This window comes from Telmatherina bonti, assembly GCF_933228915.1.
Source record: "Telmatherina bonti genome assembly, chromosome: 17".
Taxonomy (NCBI): Eukaryota; Metazoa; Chordata; class Actinopteri; order Atheriniformes; family Telmatherinidae; genus Telmatherina; species Telmatherina bonti.
Window position 1 is genome coordinate 14795490 of NC_136615.1, and position 23608 is coordinate 14819097.

The window sequence follows — 23608 nt, forward strand, 5'->3', positions numbered from 1 at the left end:
CTTATCCGGGGTCAGGTCGTGGGGGAAGCAGCCTAAGCAGGAAAGCTGAAAGCAGGGAATGAACTTCCCTCTCCCCAGCCACATTTGCCAGCTCTTTTGGGGGGGAGGAGGGGTCTCAAGGTTTTCCCAGGCTAGCTGAGAGGGACATAATCCCTCCAGTGTGTCCTGGGTCTTCCCCAGGGTCTCCTCCCTCCTCCCTGCTGAAGTGTTCAGCAGGGAGGCATCCTTGTTCTTACTTGTAATTTACAGCAGGTAATGTCACTATGTATAAAAAAAAGTGCTGCAGATTTCCTCATTGGACCTCCTTGTTAACACAAGGGGGTCCAGAGTCAGTTCTCAGGCGCTGCTGTCCTGCAGGTTTCAGTTTTGTGTTGCAGATTTTGGTACTGTTCATAAACACGTTTTGTCTCAACCACAACCAACATATGATGAATCAGTTGGATCAAAGAACAGTGGATAAATGAATAGAGACAGACATCTTGGAAAAGATTCTAAAAAGAAAATATAACTAGAAAAAAAAATAAAAACAAAAAAGCTAGTCAATGAGGAAGTAACAAACTGCTACAACATTAGCAATAAAACAAACCTAGTTGCTTTTTATTATATCTCTTTTGAAAATAAATAAACAGAAAATATAACAGTAAAATAAGACGTAACATCTCTGTAACAGAATAAACCCCAAAATAGTGCTTGCTTTTTGGTGAACATAACTTGTACTTAACGTACAAAAAATACTACTTAAAAATGTACAAAATGCAGCAAACAAATATCAAGTATTGTGCAGTTTTCCAAAACGTTTTATCAGCCACTGAAAAATGAGTTGTTACAAGGAATTTACTAGCACTGAGCCACAGAGGCAACATTATAAAGTTCACACGTTGCCAGAATCCAGTGAGCAATTTAAGAGCAGTTCAGCTCAGCGACATGAACCAGTCAGTAATTTCAGATCAGTCTGAAGGTAAAATAACAAGGTGCATGACTGATATATCGCAGTCTTAAAAGCACCTCCTGTCTGGGATAAATAATAAAGTATAATTTCATTTACTTAAAAAAAAAAACATATTTCTTCCACTGTAACAGTGACAAACAGCTTCAAACAAACAAAAGAAAAGAAATCTAAAGAGCTGCATAACAGAAGTTTCAAAGCATGATAACTGAGTAAAACATTGAGGACCAAATCATGCCAGAGTGCATTCAGCTCCCATGTAACACGAAAACCCACACACATCCTCAAAATCCACTCAGTAGAAAACAGGACGAGACATTGCCACATATTAACATCCGATCCACACATACATGAAAAAAATGTCTCTTCAATCCTCCCTTTTCATGAAAGCATGTACCAGCGGCAGCAGCATTACAGTCTGTATGTGCAGGCTGGATTAATCACAGCAGAAGGGTATATTTTTTGCAAAGCTGATAAAGCAAACTTTACAATACATTGTCTTAATCACTGCCTGCCAGTAGTAACACTTGGTTTCAGTATTATGTTTGTTATTGTAATGAGATGGAGCAGTATTTAACTATGAAGTCCAGTTTCTCTTCAATGTGACATAAATATCCATCATCAGTAGTGTTTAAATGATGTGAGACACGCATACAAATTCAAATACTGAAGTGTGACATGCAGAATAAAAAGCTAACAAGATAAAAAGGAAAACAGTGAACTGGCAGGTGCTTCACTCTGTATATGTAGCGCTGCCTCAGACCATCTAATCCCTTCCCTAATGACGTGACTGTCTTGGGTCCTGCCCAGCAGTAGCTTATAGAATAGAAAGTTCTTTCGCTCACTTCCTCCGTGCACTCCCTGGTCTCTTGACCTGCCAGAGGTGATTGTGGATAGTAAGGGCGTCCACGCTGACAGACACGTTCTTAGCAGGGATAACAGTGAACTGCTTGCGGTCTGAGCTGTATTTATAGAGCTTGTCAACCATCTTGCGTGTGATGCTTCGTGGGCCGTTGCCTGTGAACTTGATGATCTCCTCAGTGTCCGGTGAGTACGAGTAAATGGCGCGGAACTGGCATCCACCATCACGGAAGAGGATGATCAGGTGATTGGACTCACATTTTTCTAACTCCTAAGAGATGGAAACAATACACACTTTTATTAAATATGGCTTAAATGTGCTAATAGTCTGAGTGAAATAGATGAAAAACAAATCCATCTAAGACAAAAAATACACAGATCGCTTTAGATGCAGCTTCTACAAATACACATAATAAATTATCACAACTGACCTCAAGGATAACATTCTTCTGGACCTCATTAACCTTTCCAGCCAGGCAGCAGTGTGCGATTGCATTGATGATGATGGGCTTGTTGGACTTGGAGCTCGGCTCTTTAAAGAGTTTTGGACCTTTCGATAAACAAAACACATGCAAAAATATTCATGTGAAGAGCAAGATGGTGCAGAAGAGCAAACTAGCTATGGCTGTTTTCTAATGTTTAGTCTGTACTTAGCACATACACCCAAGAAACACATACACAGCATCCGTTTCATGTGGTTAAGTAATAGGAAATGTCGGAGGGCTGATCCCAGCTGTAAATTGAGATTACGTATCTGATCAGGCCAATCAGCAACTAAGGCAGTTCTCATGAGATGTTTACAAGGTAGTAGCATATTCACTTGTACAGTGTTATTGTGGAAACTTCCAAATTGGTATTAGAGCACAAATGTGTGTATATTGGAATTAAAGTGGTCTCGCAGCTTTTTCCACCAACAATTTTCTCTTTCTCGGCTGTTTAGCGGGATGAGGGAAAAAAAACGAGCCGGGTTGGGGAAATCCTTCCTGCATTTTCTCAGCAGTGAAGAAGCTTATGAAATAAAAGTAATGAACAACTTCAATTCGCCCCAAACGTTTTGATTGGTCAGTTTTTATAGATTTACAGTAAACTGAGGGGGTCTAACTATATTTCTTATTGTTCATGTTTACAAATTGTATAAACTACTATCAGGACGAGGAACCACTTCACCTAGTGTAAAAAAAAAATGTCTGACAGTTTTTGATGGAAAACATGAATTAAAAACGTTTATTTACAAGAGACAGTTGACCGTTGAAAAAAAGGACCTGAACAAGATGTACAGCCTCTTCACCAGTACCATCAAATGAACAAGGAAGTGACTCCTTATCATTTGGAAAATGTTCAGTCACGTTCAAGACACTCCCAGAATCAATGCTAAGAGACTCTAATGTTGTTCTGGTTGCTCTTTGTGATTTTTTTCTATAACTCACCTGTATATAAGTAATTATTTTCTACTTTTCTGCTTACCATTGTACTCCACTGATGTGATGGAAGAGGCTATGGAGCCGTTCTCCCAGTCTCGCTCCATGTTCCTGCTGGAGGCCCTGCTCAGCATGGGGAATGACTCCATAGAGCACACAGACCCAGCCCTAAAGGACAGAGCAATATGTCAATCCAGTAGCAACATGTACAAACAAAACATATCAATCATTTCTGTATTAAAATATGGAAATTCACACCTATTTGACTCTGCTCCTCCAGAGATGACACTGTCTGCATCAGTCACCAAAGACAGCGTCGATCCTCGATGACTTAAGCTCAGATCAGCTGAAAAACAAAAAATCATTTAGTATCAGTTTTAGTTTTACATTTCTGAACACCAGTCCAAATGTATAATCATTTAAGAGACTTGGATTAACAATCTTTAGTCACGCTAAATTTCCAGTCCCTACATCTTGCATCTAAAATAACTCACAGAAAGCTATACATTAAAAAGTTGATACGATGGAAACAAAGGAAGCAGCTGCTCTATAAACTGACTCCTCCTATTATTGCTGGCTAAACTTTTCTTATCAGCTGTGCATGCTTAATATGACAACATGCAGAGCAGGTAAGAGTGTTCACCTCCCCTGCAGCCTGCTGCTGAGCACTGGGCTTTAGTTAACACGGACACCTTCAGATTATTACCTGTACAACACATATGCACACACACTTAAACAAATGCGCAAGTCAGTGAACACAGACCATAAAGACAAAGACATGGTTCTAAATGGCCAGAATTAAAAATAAGATGGCACGTAGGACTAAAATAAACACTGTTTATTAACAGGAGCTGTTCTTACGTGTGGCGGATCCTTTAGAGAGAATGCTCAACTCCTCACGGTGCAGTGATTTAGGCCTGTTTCTGCGTGATTTAGTTCTTGTTCGAGGCTTGACCAGACCCTGCTCTTCCATCAGGGCTTCCTGCTTCCTCCGCAAATATTCCTGTTTAATCAGCTCTCGGCGCGCTTTCTCTTCCTCCTTACGAATACGCTCCTCCTCTGCCTTACGCCTTGAAAAATGGAGGAGAGTTAAGACTTAATGTTTTATATCCTAGTGTCCACCTTTTTCAGATAATTCATAAAAGTGCAAATTTGCATGAAAACGTACCGAGCCTCGTCACGTTTGAGCTCACTGTCTGCTTCCTGCTGCAGCTTCCGTAGTCTTGCCTCTTCAGCTTTGCGCTGCTGTTTTTGGAGGAAGGCAGCACGTCGTTTTGCCATCTCATCTTCTGCCTTCTCATCATCCTGGAAGATAAAAAAGAAACTTGTGATATGTCACATTGCAGTTTACAGAAACTTCATAAATATGCATAAATATGAGTTTTACCTTGAAGAAGAAGCCCAACACATTCTTCTGCTCGCTTTCTGCTCTGCAGTCTGTCACATCTGCACCGTCGTCCTCAACTGGATCCTTCAGCTCTGACAAGTCGACCTCAATCAGCTGACTCCTGATCCTGGTGTTCTCATCACCACCTTCAGAGCTGGCAGCTTTTTTCTCTATTTTTTCTTCATCCTGTGATGGAGATTCAAACGTCTTGCAGATAACTGGTGGTTCCTGTAGTTTTAGTTTGCCAGAGAAGTGCCCACTTCCCTCTCCAGTGCCTTCATGGACTCTGAAGGTGGCGTTTCTCTGAATATTTCTCTCAATTTTGGAATTCTCAACAACACTCCCTGTTTCTTGCTCTCCAAGTGTACCTTCATTTGGGGAGAGTGTGCAGTCTGGGATGCTTGACTTTACAGAAGCCGTCTTGCTGTTTTCTTTACTCTGTTTCCGCTCTGATGCTTTGCTCCGTTGGCTTGAACTTAGCTTGGGAGGATGCCGGGAAGGGACAGAACTGCTGCCACTAATATCGACAAAGTGAACTGCAAAAGATTTGGAGTCTGAGGTAGAGGAAGGTTCTTGTGTTGTGTTGGGGGCTGTGCTTGGGTCAGTTTCTACAAGCTCTGGGGGTGAGGCCACACCCTGCTTCATCAGTAAGTCTTGCTGGAAGGAGAGCTGCATCATCTGCTGCTGAATAGAATTAATAGCTTCGTTGAGTAGATCTATGGAGCGGGAGCATTCATTCAAATCTGGTTCAGAGCTATTATCCTGAGACAAAGTGCTCCACTTGTTGTCTCTGGCCATCCGTCCTGCCTCTGTTTGACCTTTCAGCACATCAAGGCAGGAGTCATCCTTGCAGGACTGTGCCTTTGTTTTTCTCCTTTCTGCAACTGATAGTCCGGGCGATTCCTGGGAGTGTTTAAGAGGTAAAGGAAGTGTGTCACTCTTCCCTCCACCCTTCTTAACAATGTTCAAGAAAGCAGCTTTCCCAAGCTTTAGTCTCTGCCTCGCTGACAGGGTCTCCATCTTCTTCTTCTGATACTCGATGGCACGCCTTTGCTCTTCCAGCTGCATGTGAAGTTGAAGCAGCTCTGAAGGCACAACCGAAGGACTCACCATTATATTCTTCCCTAAAACAGAGTTTGGCTCCTTCCCCAAGGAGAAAGGAGCAGTCTCAGAGCCATCTGGTGTGGTTTTTTGGGAGCTGCTAGTACTTGAGTATCCTTCACGCAGACCAAGTTTTAGGAGTTTTCTTTCGGCGAAGCTGGTCATCTTGACACTCGCGCTGCCTGAAGCGCTACAGCTGCTCGCCCATGATACAGTACTGGGACAAGGACTTGAGCGTCCACTGACGTCTTCCTTATCCTCCCGCTCGCTCACCTTCAAGTCCTCTCTAAGTTTGGCTGACTCTCCTTCCACCTCTCCAAATTCCATCATGGCTCCATCCTCAAAGAACTTTGCCCTACCTGTTTTCACTTCTTTAGTTGGATCCATCTGATCATCCTCTTCCTCATCTTCCTCAAGGTCTGCTATGTCAGAATCAGAGTCGTGCCCGGCATCCAACGGGGAGGAAAATGGAGTGTGGAGGTCCAGCTCCCCTGACAGATGAAGAAAAAAACCATGGGCTTGTTTTTTCCCAGACTGAGAGACACATTTTGACCCTTCTGTGGAAGGCCTGAGAGAGCTACTAGGTGATCTTACCACAGGTGTTGATCTTCTCTGAGAGGTGTTTGAGATATTGACAGCTGTTTTCTTAACTACTTTACAGCGGCTCTCACCACTTTCCTGCTGCTTGCTCAGACTGATGCTTTTCTCTTTGGCTGGCTTAGGGATGGTGGGCATCAAAGGCTCCAGATAGAAGCTTTCTGCTTGCTGGTTCAAACTAAAGGGTTTTGAATCATGCTTAAGATTACACGGAGAAACGGAAACCCTTGAGGATGAAGTTGCATTCTGTACTTCCAGCTCATCCTGCTCCATTTCACTTCCAAGTCTAGGTCGAGAAAATGCAGAAGGATGGATGACAGAAACCAGTTCCTCTTCCTCTATTTCTTCTTCTTCATCTTCTATGCGCATGTGACTAAGCAAGCTTTGACCACTGAGTCTGTGCTGACCTGAACCCAGCATGTGTTTGGGGGTAATGCTCATGATGTTAGAAGCTAAGCTGTCTTTGCTCATGGTGCGAGCCAGACTGATGCTGTCAGCGTTGTCCTCTGTGGCAAAATGCAGGGTATAGGGCACTGGCTGGGACAACGGCCTAGATGGAGTAATGACAGAAGAGAAAGAAATATGCACTAAATTATCCAATTATAATGAATCACAGAGCAAATTCAAAGTACTTTTGTGTCACTGGGGGAAAAGCTATAAACATGGATTTACCTTGCCTTCCTCTCTGGCCATGCCAGTATGGAGCCCTGATAATGCCCATCAGCTTGTGTCACAGAGTTTGACCTATTTCTTAACTCTGTAAAAAAAAAAACCACACATTAAAACACATTTCCAAATATTTCCAAAGACTAAATTCTATAAAGACACCTTCTGGGTGGAATAATAATCAAAGCATTTTGTATTGGAATGTTACAGTCCTAAAAAATTCAGTGAAATAAATGATATATTAAATAAGATATTATAACATATTATTATAATATATTATAATAATATAATAAATCATTTTTCCCTAAAGTTGATAATTAAATAAGAAAATACATACAGATTACATTCCCTCAATATATCTAACTTCGTTTGTTTCATTTTTAATAGTCAAGTTTAGGAGCAGAACCATTTTAACAGTAAAATATCCACAAATCTTCTCCTGCCCTTTACATATGTTTGTTTTCTCTCTATTTTATCTCTTTCTTCTGCAAAATAATTATTCAGTATGTCAACTGATGCTGTGGTCTTGCAAAAATCTGTTTTAATTGGGATTTGTAGCAGCACACTGAGCACCAAACACTGGGGTGAATATTCACTGATATGTTACCTGAAGTGCTCTCGCGAGCCACTTTCTGCTGCCTCTGTCTCAGTGGCAGCAAAGGGTGAGATGGACTTGATGAGGTTGGTTTGGAGCTGTTAGAGAAAGACAGAGTCTAAGTTTTCTGTTAAATTACATTAATAATCTGAAATGATCTAAAAACATATATAAACAAAGTGTTGCCATTTGAGTTTTTACCGCTCATAAGAAAATGCTGCATTATATTATATTATTAAATAAATCTTTAAACGTACATCTGTCTCAGTATGGCATCTCTGCAAAGACACCATTACAGATTGATACCTGAGTTCAGGACTTCGGGTTGTGGTTAAGATGTCAGCTGAGTTTGATGAGGGAAGGAAGCTCCGTTTGGTGACATTGGAGATGGGGGCATAGGACCGAGAACTTTTAGGCTGAAGCAATAGTCTCACTATAAAAAATGGTAGAGGAACAGAGATATAAAAAAAAAAAAAACAACCATGTCATACAGGCACACACACCTGTTTCAGTACATCTTCCTATGACTTTAATTTTCAACTCTCTTATGTAAATTTCAACTCAAAATACATGGAAGTGGAGAGTGTTTTATACCATCTTTTATATCCTGAAGGTCTCTGGGCTGCACAAAGTCTGGCTTAACATTCTCAAACCACCAGAACAGCTCAGCAATGAAGACCATAACATTATTCTGTAAGATATAGTTAACAAGGACAGTTAGGAGAAAGGCATGACAATAAGGCAGACAATCCATTTCTATAAATGAGAACGTTAAAGAGAGTGATTGCTTTAGATTTTCCTCACTCAGTTGCTTTTATGACATATATGATTTATAAGTCAGGAAGCTCAGTTATTTTAATAAAACAGTAATTCATATTGTTGTTTTTCTTGTGGGACATGTTGTGCATTTACACGTAAAAAAAGAACTAACATAAGGTGAGGAGATGTGGTACATTATACCAGCATACAAAAATCCTTATCCAGATCTAGTAACCATAGGCAGGATTTTTTTTTTTACTTTGAAACCAAAAGACTATTGTCTACAGTAACTCTTTATAGATTAATCCCAAACTTTGTGAACATGAAATGTTTTGAGTCTCACCTTTAATACTGGTGGAGCGTATAGAAGGTCTTCAGGCTTTAGATGGAAGCATTTATTCAGGTACTCATTAGAAAACTCTGTTAGTAGGTGGATGTTGTACACGCTGTCAGCTATGGAAGGAACCTCCTTCAGGCAGATATCTGTACAAAGCACAGCAGCAATGTTCAGTGTGATCTTGCTAAAGCTGACTGATTTCAAGTTGTAGATCAAAATCTTTGTCACATAGCTATTTACTGAATTATTGGTGTTAGGAAACATTAGGAAAATACTGCAACAACTCATATTTGTATAAGTTATATGAAACTTTAACCAAAATGCAGACAGCTAAGCTTTGCACAAAATTTTAAAATTTAAAATTTAGGTTGATGGAGCATATTCTGGTGGGTTCTTCTTAACCTGTAATGTTTGTTTCCAGACTTAAATATATTAAAATATTAAACCTAATCTGAAAATCTTAAAAAATGAAAAAAAGAAAAATGTAGAAGTCTTATGTTAAGGTACCTTCCAGTCTAATAACTTCTGGGCAGTAGAAGTGGATGACAGCGAGTAGAGCTGTGCCATCACACACATCCTTCAACAAGTCTTCTAACTGTGGGAAGTGCTGAAGTGTTCGACCTGACAGATGATCTCTGCGGTAGCGCACCTAAACACCAGAAGAGGGCCCAAATTTACACAGTGAAACAAACTTATTTGACAAAAACTGAGTCACGTTCTCACACATCCCACAATCACAACATTTGACACACTGCAACTCATTCCTGCCTCACTTTAACACATTTACTGTACAGCTGATGTATTTACTTGGTTTGCAGTGCTTTACAGTCTGTCTGGAATAACATTCACTCAGTTGGAGCTGTATTTTAACAGGAGCACCTTGTGCATCTGTCCTAACATACAGTACACCAATGCATGACTTGCTGAATAAACTGGTGATGAAGACAATGAGTTCAGGTTTATCTAACGATGAGGAGGGTTAAGGGGCTGGTGGATGTGAAAAAAAGAATGAAAAGAACAGAATGAAATACAGAAAAGGGTGAAAAATGGATACATTACCACACGAGAGAACTCCACAGGTTCCAATAAGCAATGGGCCAGAGCATGCAATAAATCAGGCTGGTGAGGAAGGAAAGAAATGATTGGGAGGATGTTAATACTGAAATGAGATAAGCTATAAGTGGACATGTGGAGTTATTTAATGAGTTTGAAGTGCCTGGCAGTTCATATCATCTCTGATAGGCACTTTACCTTTGTGTGGATATTTGAAGGGAGCAGAACACAGTTAATAAAATTACATAAGGGTTTTAAAATGAGTGCAAATGAGTATGAAACAAGATTTATGTACAATATTTCCTATTTTACCACTAAACGGTATGAAGCCACTAGGTTTCATACCCGGAACACTAGAGGTCGGGAATCGAATTGAAAAAAATCTAAAACAGGGATTTTTTTGCTTCACAATGTTAATATCGAATTATATTTTTTCCAGAATCTTTTTTTTTCTCAAAGAAATAAAAATAATCTATGATAAAAAATTTTTGTCATTTTTATTGTTTTTATTGATATTTTCTCTTGTCTTTTGGGCATTATCACAGCAGAATGATGGTCTGGCTACTGTGTTGTTTTTTCCTAATTGAAAATAAGAAAAATGATGAGCAGTTCATTCCAGCTTATTGAAAAATGAAGTCACTTGGGAAATTAGTACATTTTGTTACTTAAGTGTAATGCATTTTTTAATCGAAAATCGATTGTGAATTGAATTGTCACCCCAAAAATCGGAATCGAATTGAATCATGAGCTGTTGTTATATTCACATCCCTACGAAACACACTTTTCCATATTAAGATAACTTCTATAAAAACCGGCATTAGCTAATATCTGGCTTTACCTAATTGACTGAAAGTGTGCTGCCCCAAAATTAGACTGACCCAAGAAACATGCAACTCAAAGGACACACATACATTCACACACACTCACACAAGAGATCGTAAGCATTTGCACTTACAGGTACAAGTTTCCAGTACCATTTGGAGGGAGACTAGCATCCAAGACAAACATAGGGAAGGAATTGGGAAGGGGGGTCAAACAGGAAGAGCAGTAGAGAGGTCAAGGGTCAGAAACAACTACAGGAAATCAGATTATCTCCTGTCAGCAAGGAAAGAAATCTGATCTAATCTGATTTTGACAGGGATTACACTGAAAAAAAGCATTAAGACTTACTTATTTTTCCAAACAGAACAAAAGACACTTTAATAAAGCTTTGACAGTTAACTAAAGAAGTATCCCTACAATTCTAGCTAAGCTTAGCTTAGCTCATGTAGATCGATCATTTAAAAGATTTAATGCTAATTTTGACAATCGAAACTTAATCATATTGGTATACACAAAAACGATACAGCTATCTAAAAATTCAACAAAACATGATGTTTCCACACATGAACTCTGACTACAGGATCATGGGCCAGTGATTTGATCTCCTGATCCCTCTGTCTGCATAGCATGTTCAACATTACCCCCAACCTTTCAAGTGTCTGTGATAGAAAACACTTCTGTATACGCAGAATAAGAGGCACTGTATTAGTGTGTGTATGAGTGAATGAAGAATATAAAGCGTTCTAAGTTTTTAATGAGACAAACTATCTTAATATAGACCATGCACCATTTATATTGGTAATACGTGTAGTAATACTGTATTGGCAAAATTTAATTTTCAAAGAGGGGAGAACAATTAATAGAAAACTAAAACAAAGAGGGTAAAACAGCAAATTCCTGTCAAAATAGATGCTCACTGTACATAATTTTGAACAATAACCTAATTTAAATCACAGGTTTAATCAGCTTGTACAAGAGAGTGCTAGTAAAGTCTGCACAATGTTTGGCTTGTCTCTTACCTTGATTTCTGTTTTCCAGTAGTTCTCTTCTTGGTAGTGACTAATAATTAATCTATTAACCTATCCCATAGTCTGGATTAAGCTATCAGTTCTGTTATATTCAGTATGAAAACAATGCCTTTATGGTCTCATTTATTCCTATATCTATCAAATTACTAAATAAAGATATTTGATGGTTTGGAGACTGATTCTGTCACCCTAGCACTGTATTTGCCAAAACTTGAGCTCTTTAAAAAAAAAGTACTAATGCCTTGATTTGTATTTGAAAGTTTTGTATTTTAAATTTATTCCCTTTTTGAAAGTATTTTAGGGCACATTATGGTGAATTACTTTCTTTTTTGTTTTTACACAACCTAAAGTCTTGCAACTACTGCAAAAAAAACAGTACATGGAAAAATAAAGCAAATTCAGTTTGGTTTGATTTATTTGATTCCATGGCAACATTACATTTTCCAAATAAATGGAAAATTGGGAGCTATATTTTCAAACCACTATTCTACATAATTTAGACAGACACTGGCACACCTTGTGTCCACATTTTGCCATCACAAAGTGATGTGAGAATCACAGTACAAACAGGAACTTTCTGTTAAATCATTGCAGTGAAAGATTATGTATTTTCTTTTCCACATGACTGTGAATGCTTGTAACATCACAACCAAAGGGTCAAGAGACAAAGACAACAATACTGCTGAAGAAAGAAGCTCTTCAATACAAGACACCTTAAACAATGATAATTTACTAATGAAAAAAGAAACAAAGTGATAGAAAAGCTATGTAATATAGAAAAATGTATAAAAAGTCCATTTACCTTTTGGTGACTGGGTGACTCAAGCAGATGTTGCTTCATTTTACACTCTTTCTCAGTAAGCTCTCTCATCTTCATGTTCACCTAAATACAAAAACATAATTTGCACCAGAGAAACTTAAAAACAGTCCAAACAATCCAAAAATGAACACTGACATTTCGTTATTACCTTATTAATCCAAAAGATCATTCCATCTTCCAGGTCATAAGGAAGCTCCTTGGGGGCACTGAAGTTTGCAAAGCGCTTCACACTGGCCACCACCTTCTCTATGCTGATCATTTCCACTGTGTAGGCCACCATCAGAGCATCAATAAGGTGGATGTGGGAGCTCTGGAAGGACAGACATTAGGAGTTATCTTTAAATCTAACAAAAAACACATATTAGCATATCTAACAGGCACTGAGGCATTTTGAAGCAATCCTTTATGTGACCTGAATCAGAATCATGGGTTTATTAATAATAAACAGGTAAGCTTTAAACATTGTTTGCATCAATCTATCACATCTATACAGGTAACAACTGCCTTAAAACTCTAGAGTTTCTCTTCTGGAGATAATGTATGAATCCACTAATGCAATTCTGAGGAGAACAACATGAACTGCTGCTTTTCAGCTAGCTTATGTTCTCACAACTAATATTTCTGAAGAGTGAGCCATCTATTATGATTAGAAAATGGGTTTTCAGTTTAAAACACCACACATTTGGCCTGATAAATATTTAGGTTGCAGACACCAAAACCTGCAGAACTGCCCGATCCACTGGTGCAGAATTTATTCTACTACTCTTGGCTAAGATTTGGTTTGGAAAGCATAATAAAATGAGCTCATTACCAGATGGTGGGTGTGGGCTGCCAGTTCACTTAGGTTACACTCAGTGAACAAAGAGTATCCATATTTACAGAAATATTTCCTGACAAATTATTATTTTCAAAAGAAATACTTTATTTAAAAAATATAGATATTTGAGCTTATTGGGGCAATGAAACAAGTTATTCTGTATACATTGGATGTACTGAAATAAAAAACAATATAAATGATCATTTGAATTCTTGTGACTGGTGTGATCACTCATTGAAATCATCTTAACATTCATCTATAAAGCATATATGAAAACAAAATTATATTTGAAGCCTTTTTCTAAAAGAGTGCAAGCAGAAACTAAGTTTTATGTGTGTAAATAAGTGCAGTTAAATATTTAAGAACAAAGGACAGATCTATCTCATAAATAAAAAAAAAAAAAGGTTTGATATGAAACTGTGTACCAAAAACACGGTGTAGCAACACACAGGCAAGACATGTCTGCAACTGGTAGAGGACCCGTCACACTTTTTGAGACACTTAAAGCAACTTTGGTTGTTTTTAGATGTGATATATGAAAAAAGGTGATACCATCTGAATTGACCTGCTACACGCAGCATCATTGCAGAACCAGTTCTTTCTTGTTCGATTTATGCATAGTGTTGATTTGTCCAGGGGTGACTAAATGGGTTTTTGGATCCAGAGAAAATACAGTATTTGACACAATTGGCATAATTGTGCTCAGTAATGGCTGAAAAATGCTCATTGTGTCTCCCACCTCAGGTGGTATGTGACCCCAAATCCACTTGAATATGAACCTAAATATATCTAGTGCTTAGTACTTCTCTGCAACTACAGTCCCAATCACATTTCACAGTTTGTGAAGTGGTATCTGTCCAGAATCCTGTCTCTGCCCTTCCTACACAGATCAGGTCATTCTGAAGATGCATTCATGTTGGAACACACACATTTCAAGATCTTATAATCATAACACCAGCAATTCAACAATAAGTTATCAAATATTTGCCACAGGTGTCTTGTATAAGTTTTGGCACCAATGAGGCAAAATTTCTACTTAAAAATAACTATAAATACCAACTGAATAATTATTACTTTGAAAAAAGAAGGGACATATGTAAATGCTGCATTCTGTCAGAAGAACAGCAAAGCTATTTGCAGTTTCACTCTTCTGCTTCGAGATTCTGTGTATAATCATGGGTACAACTGTGTGTAAAATAACCCACATCCCTAATTATAAAAAAGTTATAACATAAGTTGGTCAATTCTACACTTTGCATGGAAATGCACTCTTACATATTTAAGCATGTGGACAAATAAAGGTCAATTATCTGTAGGTGCTCCAATGAACTTTGCTTTTAGATATTTAGATTCAAATAGTCTACATGTCTGTACAATGTTCTCTACCTGGAGGAGAAAATACAAAGAGTACATTTGTGGGGAGTATGAGTGAATGCAACGGCAATAAACTAAAAGTTTTGCATCACTGTGCAGAGAAACAGGCAAACATCAGGTATATTCTAACAATCCCAGCTGTTACAGATTCATTACAAATAAAATTGAATTTAAAAAAAAAAAGCACAAATTCAACTTTGGAGTATCTGCTTTGTGGCTTGGCCAGTTTGTGTCAAGCTGAGTATTTATGTTGGAGTTATTTGACCTCCAGCCTTATTGCTTGTGTGCGTCAAGTGAGAACTCTGATTTTATTTAGGCTGATATGTTTAAAAGCACATTAAATTTCAGGTTTTTAGTCTCAACACTTTTTACCCTACATGGTGACTGAGATGCCTTCAAGCAAATCTATCAGCTATGAATGTGTGTAAGTAACACTAACTGACGGGCTCTGGACAAATGAGGGTAGGACAAAGAATTCTGAAATGTATATAGTAAATACCTCCAGCATCACAGATCACTCTACTTTAAGGATTCTGGGATACTACTTTTAATATATTAAAGCTGTGGTAGGTAATGTTGGAGAGGTAGCAAGATTTGAAAGTGGCACCCTGTCTTGGCTCCTCCCCCTCTAGTTTTGCTTCTTGAGTGATCCAAGGGTTTTTTATTTGCAGATTTTTCCACCAACAATTTTCTCTTTCTCGGCTGTTTAGCAGGAGGAGGCAAATAAACCGAGCCAGGTCTGAGAAATTCTTCCTTCATTTTCTCATGTTTGCCTTCCAAGTTTCTTCTTCACTACTTTGTATTTTCATTCCAACGCACTGTTTTTATGCAGGGTGTGGCTATCAGGTATGCGGGGGAGGAGGGGAGCCGGGTGAAGAAGCTTACAACATATAAGCAATGAACAGCTCCAATTCAGTCCGTACGTTTGGATTGGTCAGAGATTTTACAGATCTACAGTAAACTGAGGGGTCTAACTATATTTCTTATTGTTCATGATTATAAAATATATAGACTACTATCAGGACGAAGTACCACTTCACCCAGAGTAAAAAAAAAATGTCTGAGCAAGATTACCCACTATAGCTTTAAGCCTTTGCTTTAACATCATATTACTGATGGCATCAAACTTGACATGATGAATTACCAACCATTTTGATGGGGGATGAGCTGAGATCCAGCTCAGAAACAGGTGTGTTGTTGTTCTCCAGGACATAGATGCCTTTCCTGGAAAGGGCTTGGATGACAGACTGGTGGCTTTGGAGGGATGCAGCCTGCTCAGCAGGAAGGATGAGTCCATACACATGGCAGTAGAGCTCTCCAGACAGCAGCAAGCGGATGACGGGGGGCTTGATATGTTCTTGCTCATACTGGTCCGTATAGAAAGGGTCTTGAAGGTCTGGAGGGATATGATCTGGAAGAAGTAAAAAAGGCATGTATGACAGAATTACTAACTTGTCCAGACTGCTAGATAAAAGATAAAGCTCCAGCAGATACTTGTTTTCCTTTTTAAACATGCATTAAGTCAAAAATCACGCCATGCATCTACATGCAAACATGTGAGTGCCAATGTCTCACCATGTTACATAACAAAGGAGCTCCCAGTGTGCAGACTATCAGGGTATTAGACTGTCTTAGGAGAAACCAGTGGAATAACACAGCACTAAGAGAAAGTCACTAGTAGAGCTGAATGTCTGATAGGCATACTGAGGAATGGAGGCTTTAATTCAAGAGCTAACAAGACTAAGTGGTTATACATAAGCTTACAGTGTTGTCTGGTGTTTTCCTCCTAGTGGACACAGACGTAGGAGAGCTATTTTTATATGCATTGGACATGTTAATCCAGAGTTAAGGCCTACAGCTCTTTCAAAATGTAGCTTTCAGCACATTCTGTAGCTTTAGACAAGACACGAGAGACAAACGAGGTACCAGAAAACTTCTGACAGAATTGAAAACTGGTTGGATTTTCTTAATATAACAGAACTAATACGAAAGGAGACTATATTACAATGTGGTTCCTATTTTTTGGTTTCTGTAAATCACACTGGTCATAGCTGATTAGATATTGCTGAACAGATTTTATTTCATACTGTCAGATAAGCTGATCAATAACACTCATTTCTGTTCATTAAACATGAAACAGGAGTAGGAAGGAAGGAAGCTTAACTTGACATCAAGACTAAAAGGAGTTAAAAACAATTCACTTGTATTTTACTGCATTTTTACTACAAACGCAGGTTTAGCTTTTGCTGTTGTTATCTGTATTTGTGCTCTATATTGTGTTTCTGTACTATGTGTAGGACATTTCTGTGTAGATAGAAATTCAGAAAGCTACAGTCTAGAGCTACAAATTAAATAAACAATTACATACATATTTTTTTAACTCATTATCACTAAAGTACTGGCTAGATGCAGTAAGCAGAAAGTAAATGAGTGCATATCTTCAAATTGCAAATTAGTCTTTTAACATTTGTGCAGCTCTCATAGGTGGCCTGGAAGACACCCATACAATTGTGATGAACTGCTTTCTACATCACCATCATTCTGTAGTTGCTCATTATAATGCACTGGATGTTTTCGTGGTAATTTTACACACAGCTTTTATGGAAAAAACCTTTTTATTTTGTCTGATTGTGTATATATCATGTCAAGAATCTCCAAATTTTGGCAATGAATTTTAAATTCATTATATGTTATATAAATGCTCAAAATCAAATAAATAAGAAGGTGAACAACAATACTACATTATATTTATACTGTAGTCAATACAGAACTGCTAGGAAGGCATTACAGCACAGATAAACCAAGGCATTCACATTTTGCTTCACATTAGAGTCCATTATGACTGAGATATAAAAGACAATTATGCATCCATCAGTAGAAAATACACCACACAGCGGTCTTGGATAAAAACTCAAGCACACTGTGAAGACCTCAGCTGTGCCTTTCAAAGCACACTGCATGCTTAGCACTTGGTCTATATACAGTTTCCTTTTCACTCTCTACTGATATAGCTCAGCCACATGCACAAGAGAATCCAGATCGTGTGAGAAAACACTCTTCTACACCACGTCAGGTCTGATTTCATCTGACTTGTTTTTCTCCAACCCCTCTCACTATTCTTTACCCTGTCGTCTCCTCAGCCTCAACTGTCCCACAATGCCCTTTCGTCCTTCTGGTTGCTATGGAGATGGGGAATGCTGGCATGGCTAGAGGTGGGGGCTGGGATGCTGTCCCATCTCCTGCTCACTGGATCAGTTAATGGTCCCTGACACCAGGAAGTGCTTGTCTGAGTGTGTGTGGTAAGAAGAACTGAAATGCAAGGCAGGTGCTGTCCTCTAATCCTAGGTGATAACACTACTTATAATTTTTTGTCCACAATATCCAAGCTTTTAAGCCCGCTATGTGAGAATTTGAGGGGAATTAACGAGAGATGTGTGTATGTAAAGTCTTTGTTCCTATTCTTTTGGACACTAGGTCAAACTGACCAGCAGAGATCTTGCTGGCAGTTGAGGCAGGGCTGAGCTCTGTAATGGAAAGACACTACTCTCCCATCAACTAAGACAGCTTAGTGGTAAAAAAAAATCCCTGAGGCTGTATATTGAGACTACACAGCCTCTATGCTGAAACACCCAGAGGAACACATCAGAGTCCCACCTTGCAGAAAATAATGAAAAGGCTACAGCCAGTCAATCGGGTTTTTATGTTTAATGCAACTTAAGCATTAAGTGTAATTTTGTAGAAAACACACAATTCTCATAAATAATATAGACTGATTCAAGGTATGAGCATACAATGGTTTTCATTCAGGTAAAAATAAAAGGAGCATAGGCACATGGATGTATTATCTTATGAGATTATTGTATAGTACAGTACAGATGATTGTATTGTACAGGTGTATGGCAGACACCTGATTGGCACATTACTGACAGACAGACATATAAGAATGATATTCTAGGGCCAGTGCAGATCCCACATCACTAGAGTTTGTGACCAAATTTCATCCTCCAAGAGGAACATGCTGAAAAGAGCCAAGTTTTTTCAAGAATAACTCCAGAATTTGTTAGTGGAGAACTCAAAACATGAGTGAATGCCAACAAGAGAATATTGCATTGGGATTTTAGCATATGTTTTGGGGGCACCACCAACACATTTAGCGGTGTTGCTCATTCCACAGAAGTATGATCGTTAATTTACACCTCCTTTTAAACAATGTGTAAATGATTCATACGCAAACTGTGTGCTATATCAGACTTTCACAATGTACAATAAAACACTGTTTGGTATTATTAAGGGAAAAATAATCATCCAGGGAAAATGTCCTTACTTTTTGTGGTAAGTCTGTAAATACTGGAATTCCTTTTTAAATATCCGCCTGGGTAAAAGCTATAAAATATAAGCTATTAACAGTACACGATCTATGTACTGTATGTATAGTAAATTAATAATTCATGTAATTATTTATTAACTGACAGACAATAAGCTGATAAAACATGTGAAAACCAAGAGACTTATAATGCTGAAGTTATTTTTCACAATTTGTTTTATACTACAAATCTGAATACATATTATTTTTAGCTCTTTTCAAAATAAATGAAGGAATAAATGCTTTCTTCAGTTTCCAGTACAACATTGTATCAATGGTTTTGTTTCTCCAAGGCCATTAATAAAGATGTCACGAGTCTAAACAAACAGGCTGTGTTGAACATGAAGCGAGCCCTCAGGTCCAATCCCATTAAACACTTAAACATGTGACTGGCTGTGCTGGCTTTAACACCAGCGCACAGACCTCTCAGTACCGCTGTGTTTGTGAGATGCTTTGCATTTTAATCCAATGACAGCCCAACACGCTGGCTAACCAGGGGGGTGTGACTGTATTTTGTGTGTGTATGTACTGTGCAGTAACATTATGTATTGGGTATGACATTAAGTATTCTGAAGATACCAGATTTGACTAGGATGCAGCAATTCTGTCTAATAAAGTTCTCAAAACAAAGTGTTTCAACTATATGTTCAATCTCCGTAAAAAAAAAAAAAAAAAATTAATTTCCTTTCTAAGTGTCTTAATGAGATATTGTATTTGTGTGCAAGCAGACACATTCTGTGACAGCAGACCATCGGATCATTTTAAGGAGTTATTGTTATGCGTTCCATCTAAATAAAACATGATTCAGACATGCTTTTGGAAAAGTTGTGTGGACATTTTTTCTAAGAGTCAATGTAATATCAATAAAGGTCATAGATATCAGTAGGTTTGTCATGATTGTGAAATTCTTTCTTTTATATTTTTGGTTGACAAATAACTTATTAATTCACATAAACTTTAATAAACAACAACAAGCATTTATAGTTTTATTTTTCATAAAATTTTCAGATAACAGCCGAGCTACATCCAGCAGACAGAGTTGCGGTGAAATTATGTTATTAAAACAGCATATACTTGATCAGTCAGTCAGCTGTATCAAATGGTATATAATGATGTGTAAATATCACATTTTTTGTTAGTTTCACTTAGCTATTTGCATACAAAAAAGAATGTAACAAATATCTAGAGCAATCTATTTTTGGAGATTATTGTTGTTTAGGAACACAGCTTGCTTTTTTTTAGCTACATATGCAGGTTAAAGTTTCATCATGCAAAGGAAAAAACATGTGTTAATGTGATGTTGTCTTCTCTGGGCTGTTGCTCATTTAAAATGGACTGAGGCAAAGTGGAAAACTGTTCTGTGGTTGAATGAATGAGAATTTGACATTCTTTTTTTTTTTAAATAATGGAAACCACTTCTTCAGGATTAAGGGCCATCAAGCTTGTCATTGCTCCTTTAAAACCCTGCATCTTTGATGGCATAGAGCTGAATTGGTGCCTATAGAACTGGCCTCTTAGACATGTGGAGACGCACCATCAATGCTGAAATGTATAAACAGGTTTGAAGGCATGCTACAACCCCATACAGTCATCTTTTTTATGGAACACCTAACAAATTTGATCAACACCGTGCTAAATAACAAACTGCATCTATTAAAACAACCCAGCTTTTTAGCAGAAGATTCTGGTTGCTGGATTGGCCTTCTTGCATCCGAGATCTGCTATCGACTGAAAGAGCCACATCATGAAAAACAAAATCTGACAAAGAAAACATTCTTCACCCAGGAAGGTCCAGTAACTGGTTCCCTCTGTTCTCAGATTTTGCATATTGTTGTTAAAAGAGGATGAGATGCTGCATTGTGGTAAACATGGCCCTGTCCCAAATATTCTTAAACGTGCTGCTGGCATCAAATTCAAGATGAACTCCTGCTTTTCATAAAGTTGTAAAATGTACTTTCCTCGTTTTTTTTTAAGTTGTAGTGTAAATAAAATGCTGGTTTATTAGAACTGCATTCTGTTCTTTTTGTCTCCAGAACCTCTAAATGTTATGATAATTTTAAGATCTCAATAAAAACAGTGGTCTTGTCACTTAACAGTGGTCCTATCTGTTCTTTAAGCAAGTGTTGTTTTGCATTGAAATCAGTAAATCAGTCTGTGTTGATTAAAATGCTCCTTAGTGTCCCTGCCATACCAAAGTAAGCAGGGGTGGATCAGATTAAGGAAGACAGGAAACTTGGCACAGTGGTAGTGATGATTTGGTGTTTATTATAGGGACCTGATCTCTGTCCTAGAACAACACAGTGTTGAGTAACAACAGTGCTGAGAGTTAATGCCTCAGCCTGCAAAGCAAAGACCAAAATACTAAATACACTAATGCTAAAGAATAAAGTGCTCCAGCTGATCTTGTGATTTTGGTCACACTACTGTGGTATGACACTGTTTTGTTCAAATTTGAGAAAGTCATGTCTTCACTACAAATTAAAGGTGTGTTTTAACATATTTGGAAGAAGATCAAACAGTTTCCACCCATTCTCAACATCATTTTACTGAGTCATCCAGTCCAACAACACCACAGGGAGGGAAACACCTCCACGACTCATAAAACAGATGCAATACCAGAGAGTCTTCCTATGCTTCAGTATTCCCTTTCAAATACTTTGTTATCATGCTCATAACAAAGACAGTGACTTACAGGGCTGCATTAATAGCACAGCTGAACTAATACTCACACTCCTTAGAGCAGCCAGTGAGTGACACAAAAACCTACATTTCAGGAGGAGTTTCCAGACATTTACTTTCAGCCTTGTGATATAGAGCAATCGTTTCAAATGTTTAACAAACCTTGGAACTGGCAAGGCAACTGGCCTGTGTTATAGACTGATCCCTAGATGTCAGCCGCAGTTTTTTACCAAGAAAATATTAAGGTCTGAAGTGCATCTCTCATGGTTTGGAAATATTTTCCAGAAAAAAATATACTCATTATAAAAATATATTTTGTGGCATAGATTATTACAAACAGAATATGACAGATTTCTAATTAGGTTTGTAAACTATTCAATCCTTAATTAAGTATGTTTGAACCCTTTAATATGAAATATTTTCATGTAAAAAAAATTTAAAACTGAGCTTTATTTGATTCCTGCTTGTTATTTTTAACCATGTTGCACAATTAAAAAAAATACTATTTAATCCGTCAGCCATACCCTCTTCATCCTTTTGGAATCAAAGGGGACTGGAGCCTAAATCAACTGGCACTGGGAGGGAGTCTGTTACACCCTGGACAGATCAGCAGGTCATCACAGGGCTAACAGACAGACAGCACACACCCAAAAAGCATGCAGACTACACAAGCAAAGGCTTCTGGGTTTAAACCCAGAACTTATTTGTTTAACATTGACAAAGACTTGATTTTAACATTGAAAACATACACTTTCATCAGAAAGAAGCAAATGCATTCCTCCTTGATGTTAAATACTGTAGTTAATGAGTGTGACTTAATTGAAGATGACTACAGTTTGTCACCTGCTAACTAAACAAATCTTCAGGCAAATGTACAATGAGGTGGGTGGCTTACTTCAGCAGCCAGTAATAAAATAGTAGTAATCTCAGTTGTCTACTTTACATCTGCAAATAATAAATCTATCATTGCTTGAGTTTATTGAAATACTCAACATAGTCTCTTCCCACTGTACATGATAAACTATTACAGCATTTACACCAATGATCTTCACTAAAAACTTGTCTTTTTTTTTTTTTAGAACAAATTAGCTCATCTACAAATGAGGCTACAATATCAGGCTGCTTACATCCTATCAGGGTATATATAATCAATTACCTTTTGAGAGCATAGTCTCAGTGGTGCATGGAAAAACTCTAGAGAAGCCTTACCTATACCATAGGCTTTGGCAAACAACCAGCGGAGATTTGCGTCTATTTTGGCCCTTGCAGAGTCATAGAGCTCCAGCGGAACAACCTGAGCCTCCATGCCTCCTCCTCGTCCTCCATCACCATCATCTGCTGCTGCTGCTCCCCTCCAGGTGCTGTCCCTACCAGCACTCACATCCATCCTGCACAGACACAAAGATATTACTGCTAGTGGAAGCAAACAGCATTACATCATCGATATTAAGAACAAAAACAACCAGGGCCTGGCTCACCAGCTTTGGTGATGTATGAAATCACACACATTGGCATACATTGTCTACCCTGCTTCAGCTGTATGTGTCCTTGATGACAGTGATTATTCCAATACCAGGTACATGCATGCACTCTTAAATCCCCACACAGACACTATTTACTTGCATGATAATCAGCTGATTATTTGTCGAGTCAAAGCTGCACTTTTATACATAACAAAAACTGTAATTTTGTAACTAGACAATCATAACTAACCAAAATATTGACAGTAGTCTGACAGCTGCCGTTTGTTATTTTATAGCAAGTGCATGTTTGACAGTGTCCATTAACATGAACGTAGCGGCGCTAAGTTCATTGTATTGATGACATGTCAGCTAGCTAAACTGCGCGCGCACACCTCGAAATGTATGTCTCAAATAGAACAAAAACTCACCTCTAAGAGCACATTTGGGTCCTCTCGGTGTCTACAGCTTGGAGTATTTTTGTTAAAACGCCAACATGCTGGCCTGGCTTCAGCTAGCGGAGGA

General features: G+C 38.2%; 1 protein-coding gene across 1 annotated transcript; it reads right to left on the reverse strand.

Annotated features, from left to right (window-relative positions):
* Positions 1 to 1787: 1787 nt before the first annotated feature.
* camsap1a (calmodulin regulated spectrin-associated protein 1a) lies at positions 1788 to 23010 on the reverse strand (the record flags this gene model as incomplete). The annotated part of the gene is made up of 19 exons (XM_079257104.1): positions 1788 to 2078; positions 2239 to 2357; positions 3272 to 3393; positions 3484 to 3571; positions 3869 to 3931; positions 4087 to 4295; positions 4394 to 4530; positions 4613 to 6860; positions 6983 to 7067; positions 7584 to 7669; positions 7878 to 8004; positions 8166 to 8262; positions 8674 to 8813; positions 9175 to 9316; positions 10676 to 10708; positions 12373 to 12453; positions 12539 to 12700; positions 15730 to 15992; positions 22833 to 23010. The coding sequence occupies 19 exons, from the start codon at positions 23008 to 23010 to the stop codon at positions 1788 to 1790; spliced, it is 4671 nt and encodes a 1556-aa protein (XP_079113230.1).
* Between the last annotated feature and the right edge of the window lie 598 nt (positions 23011 to 23608).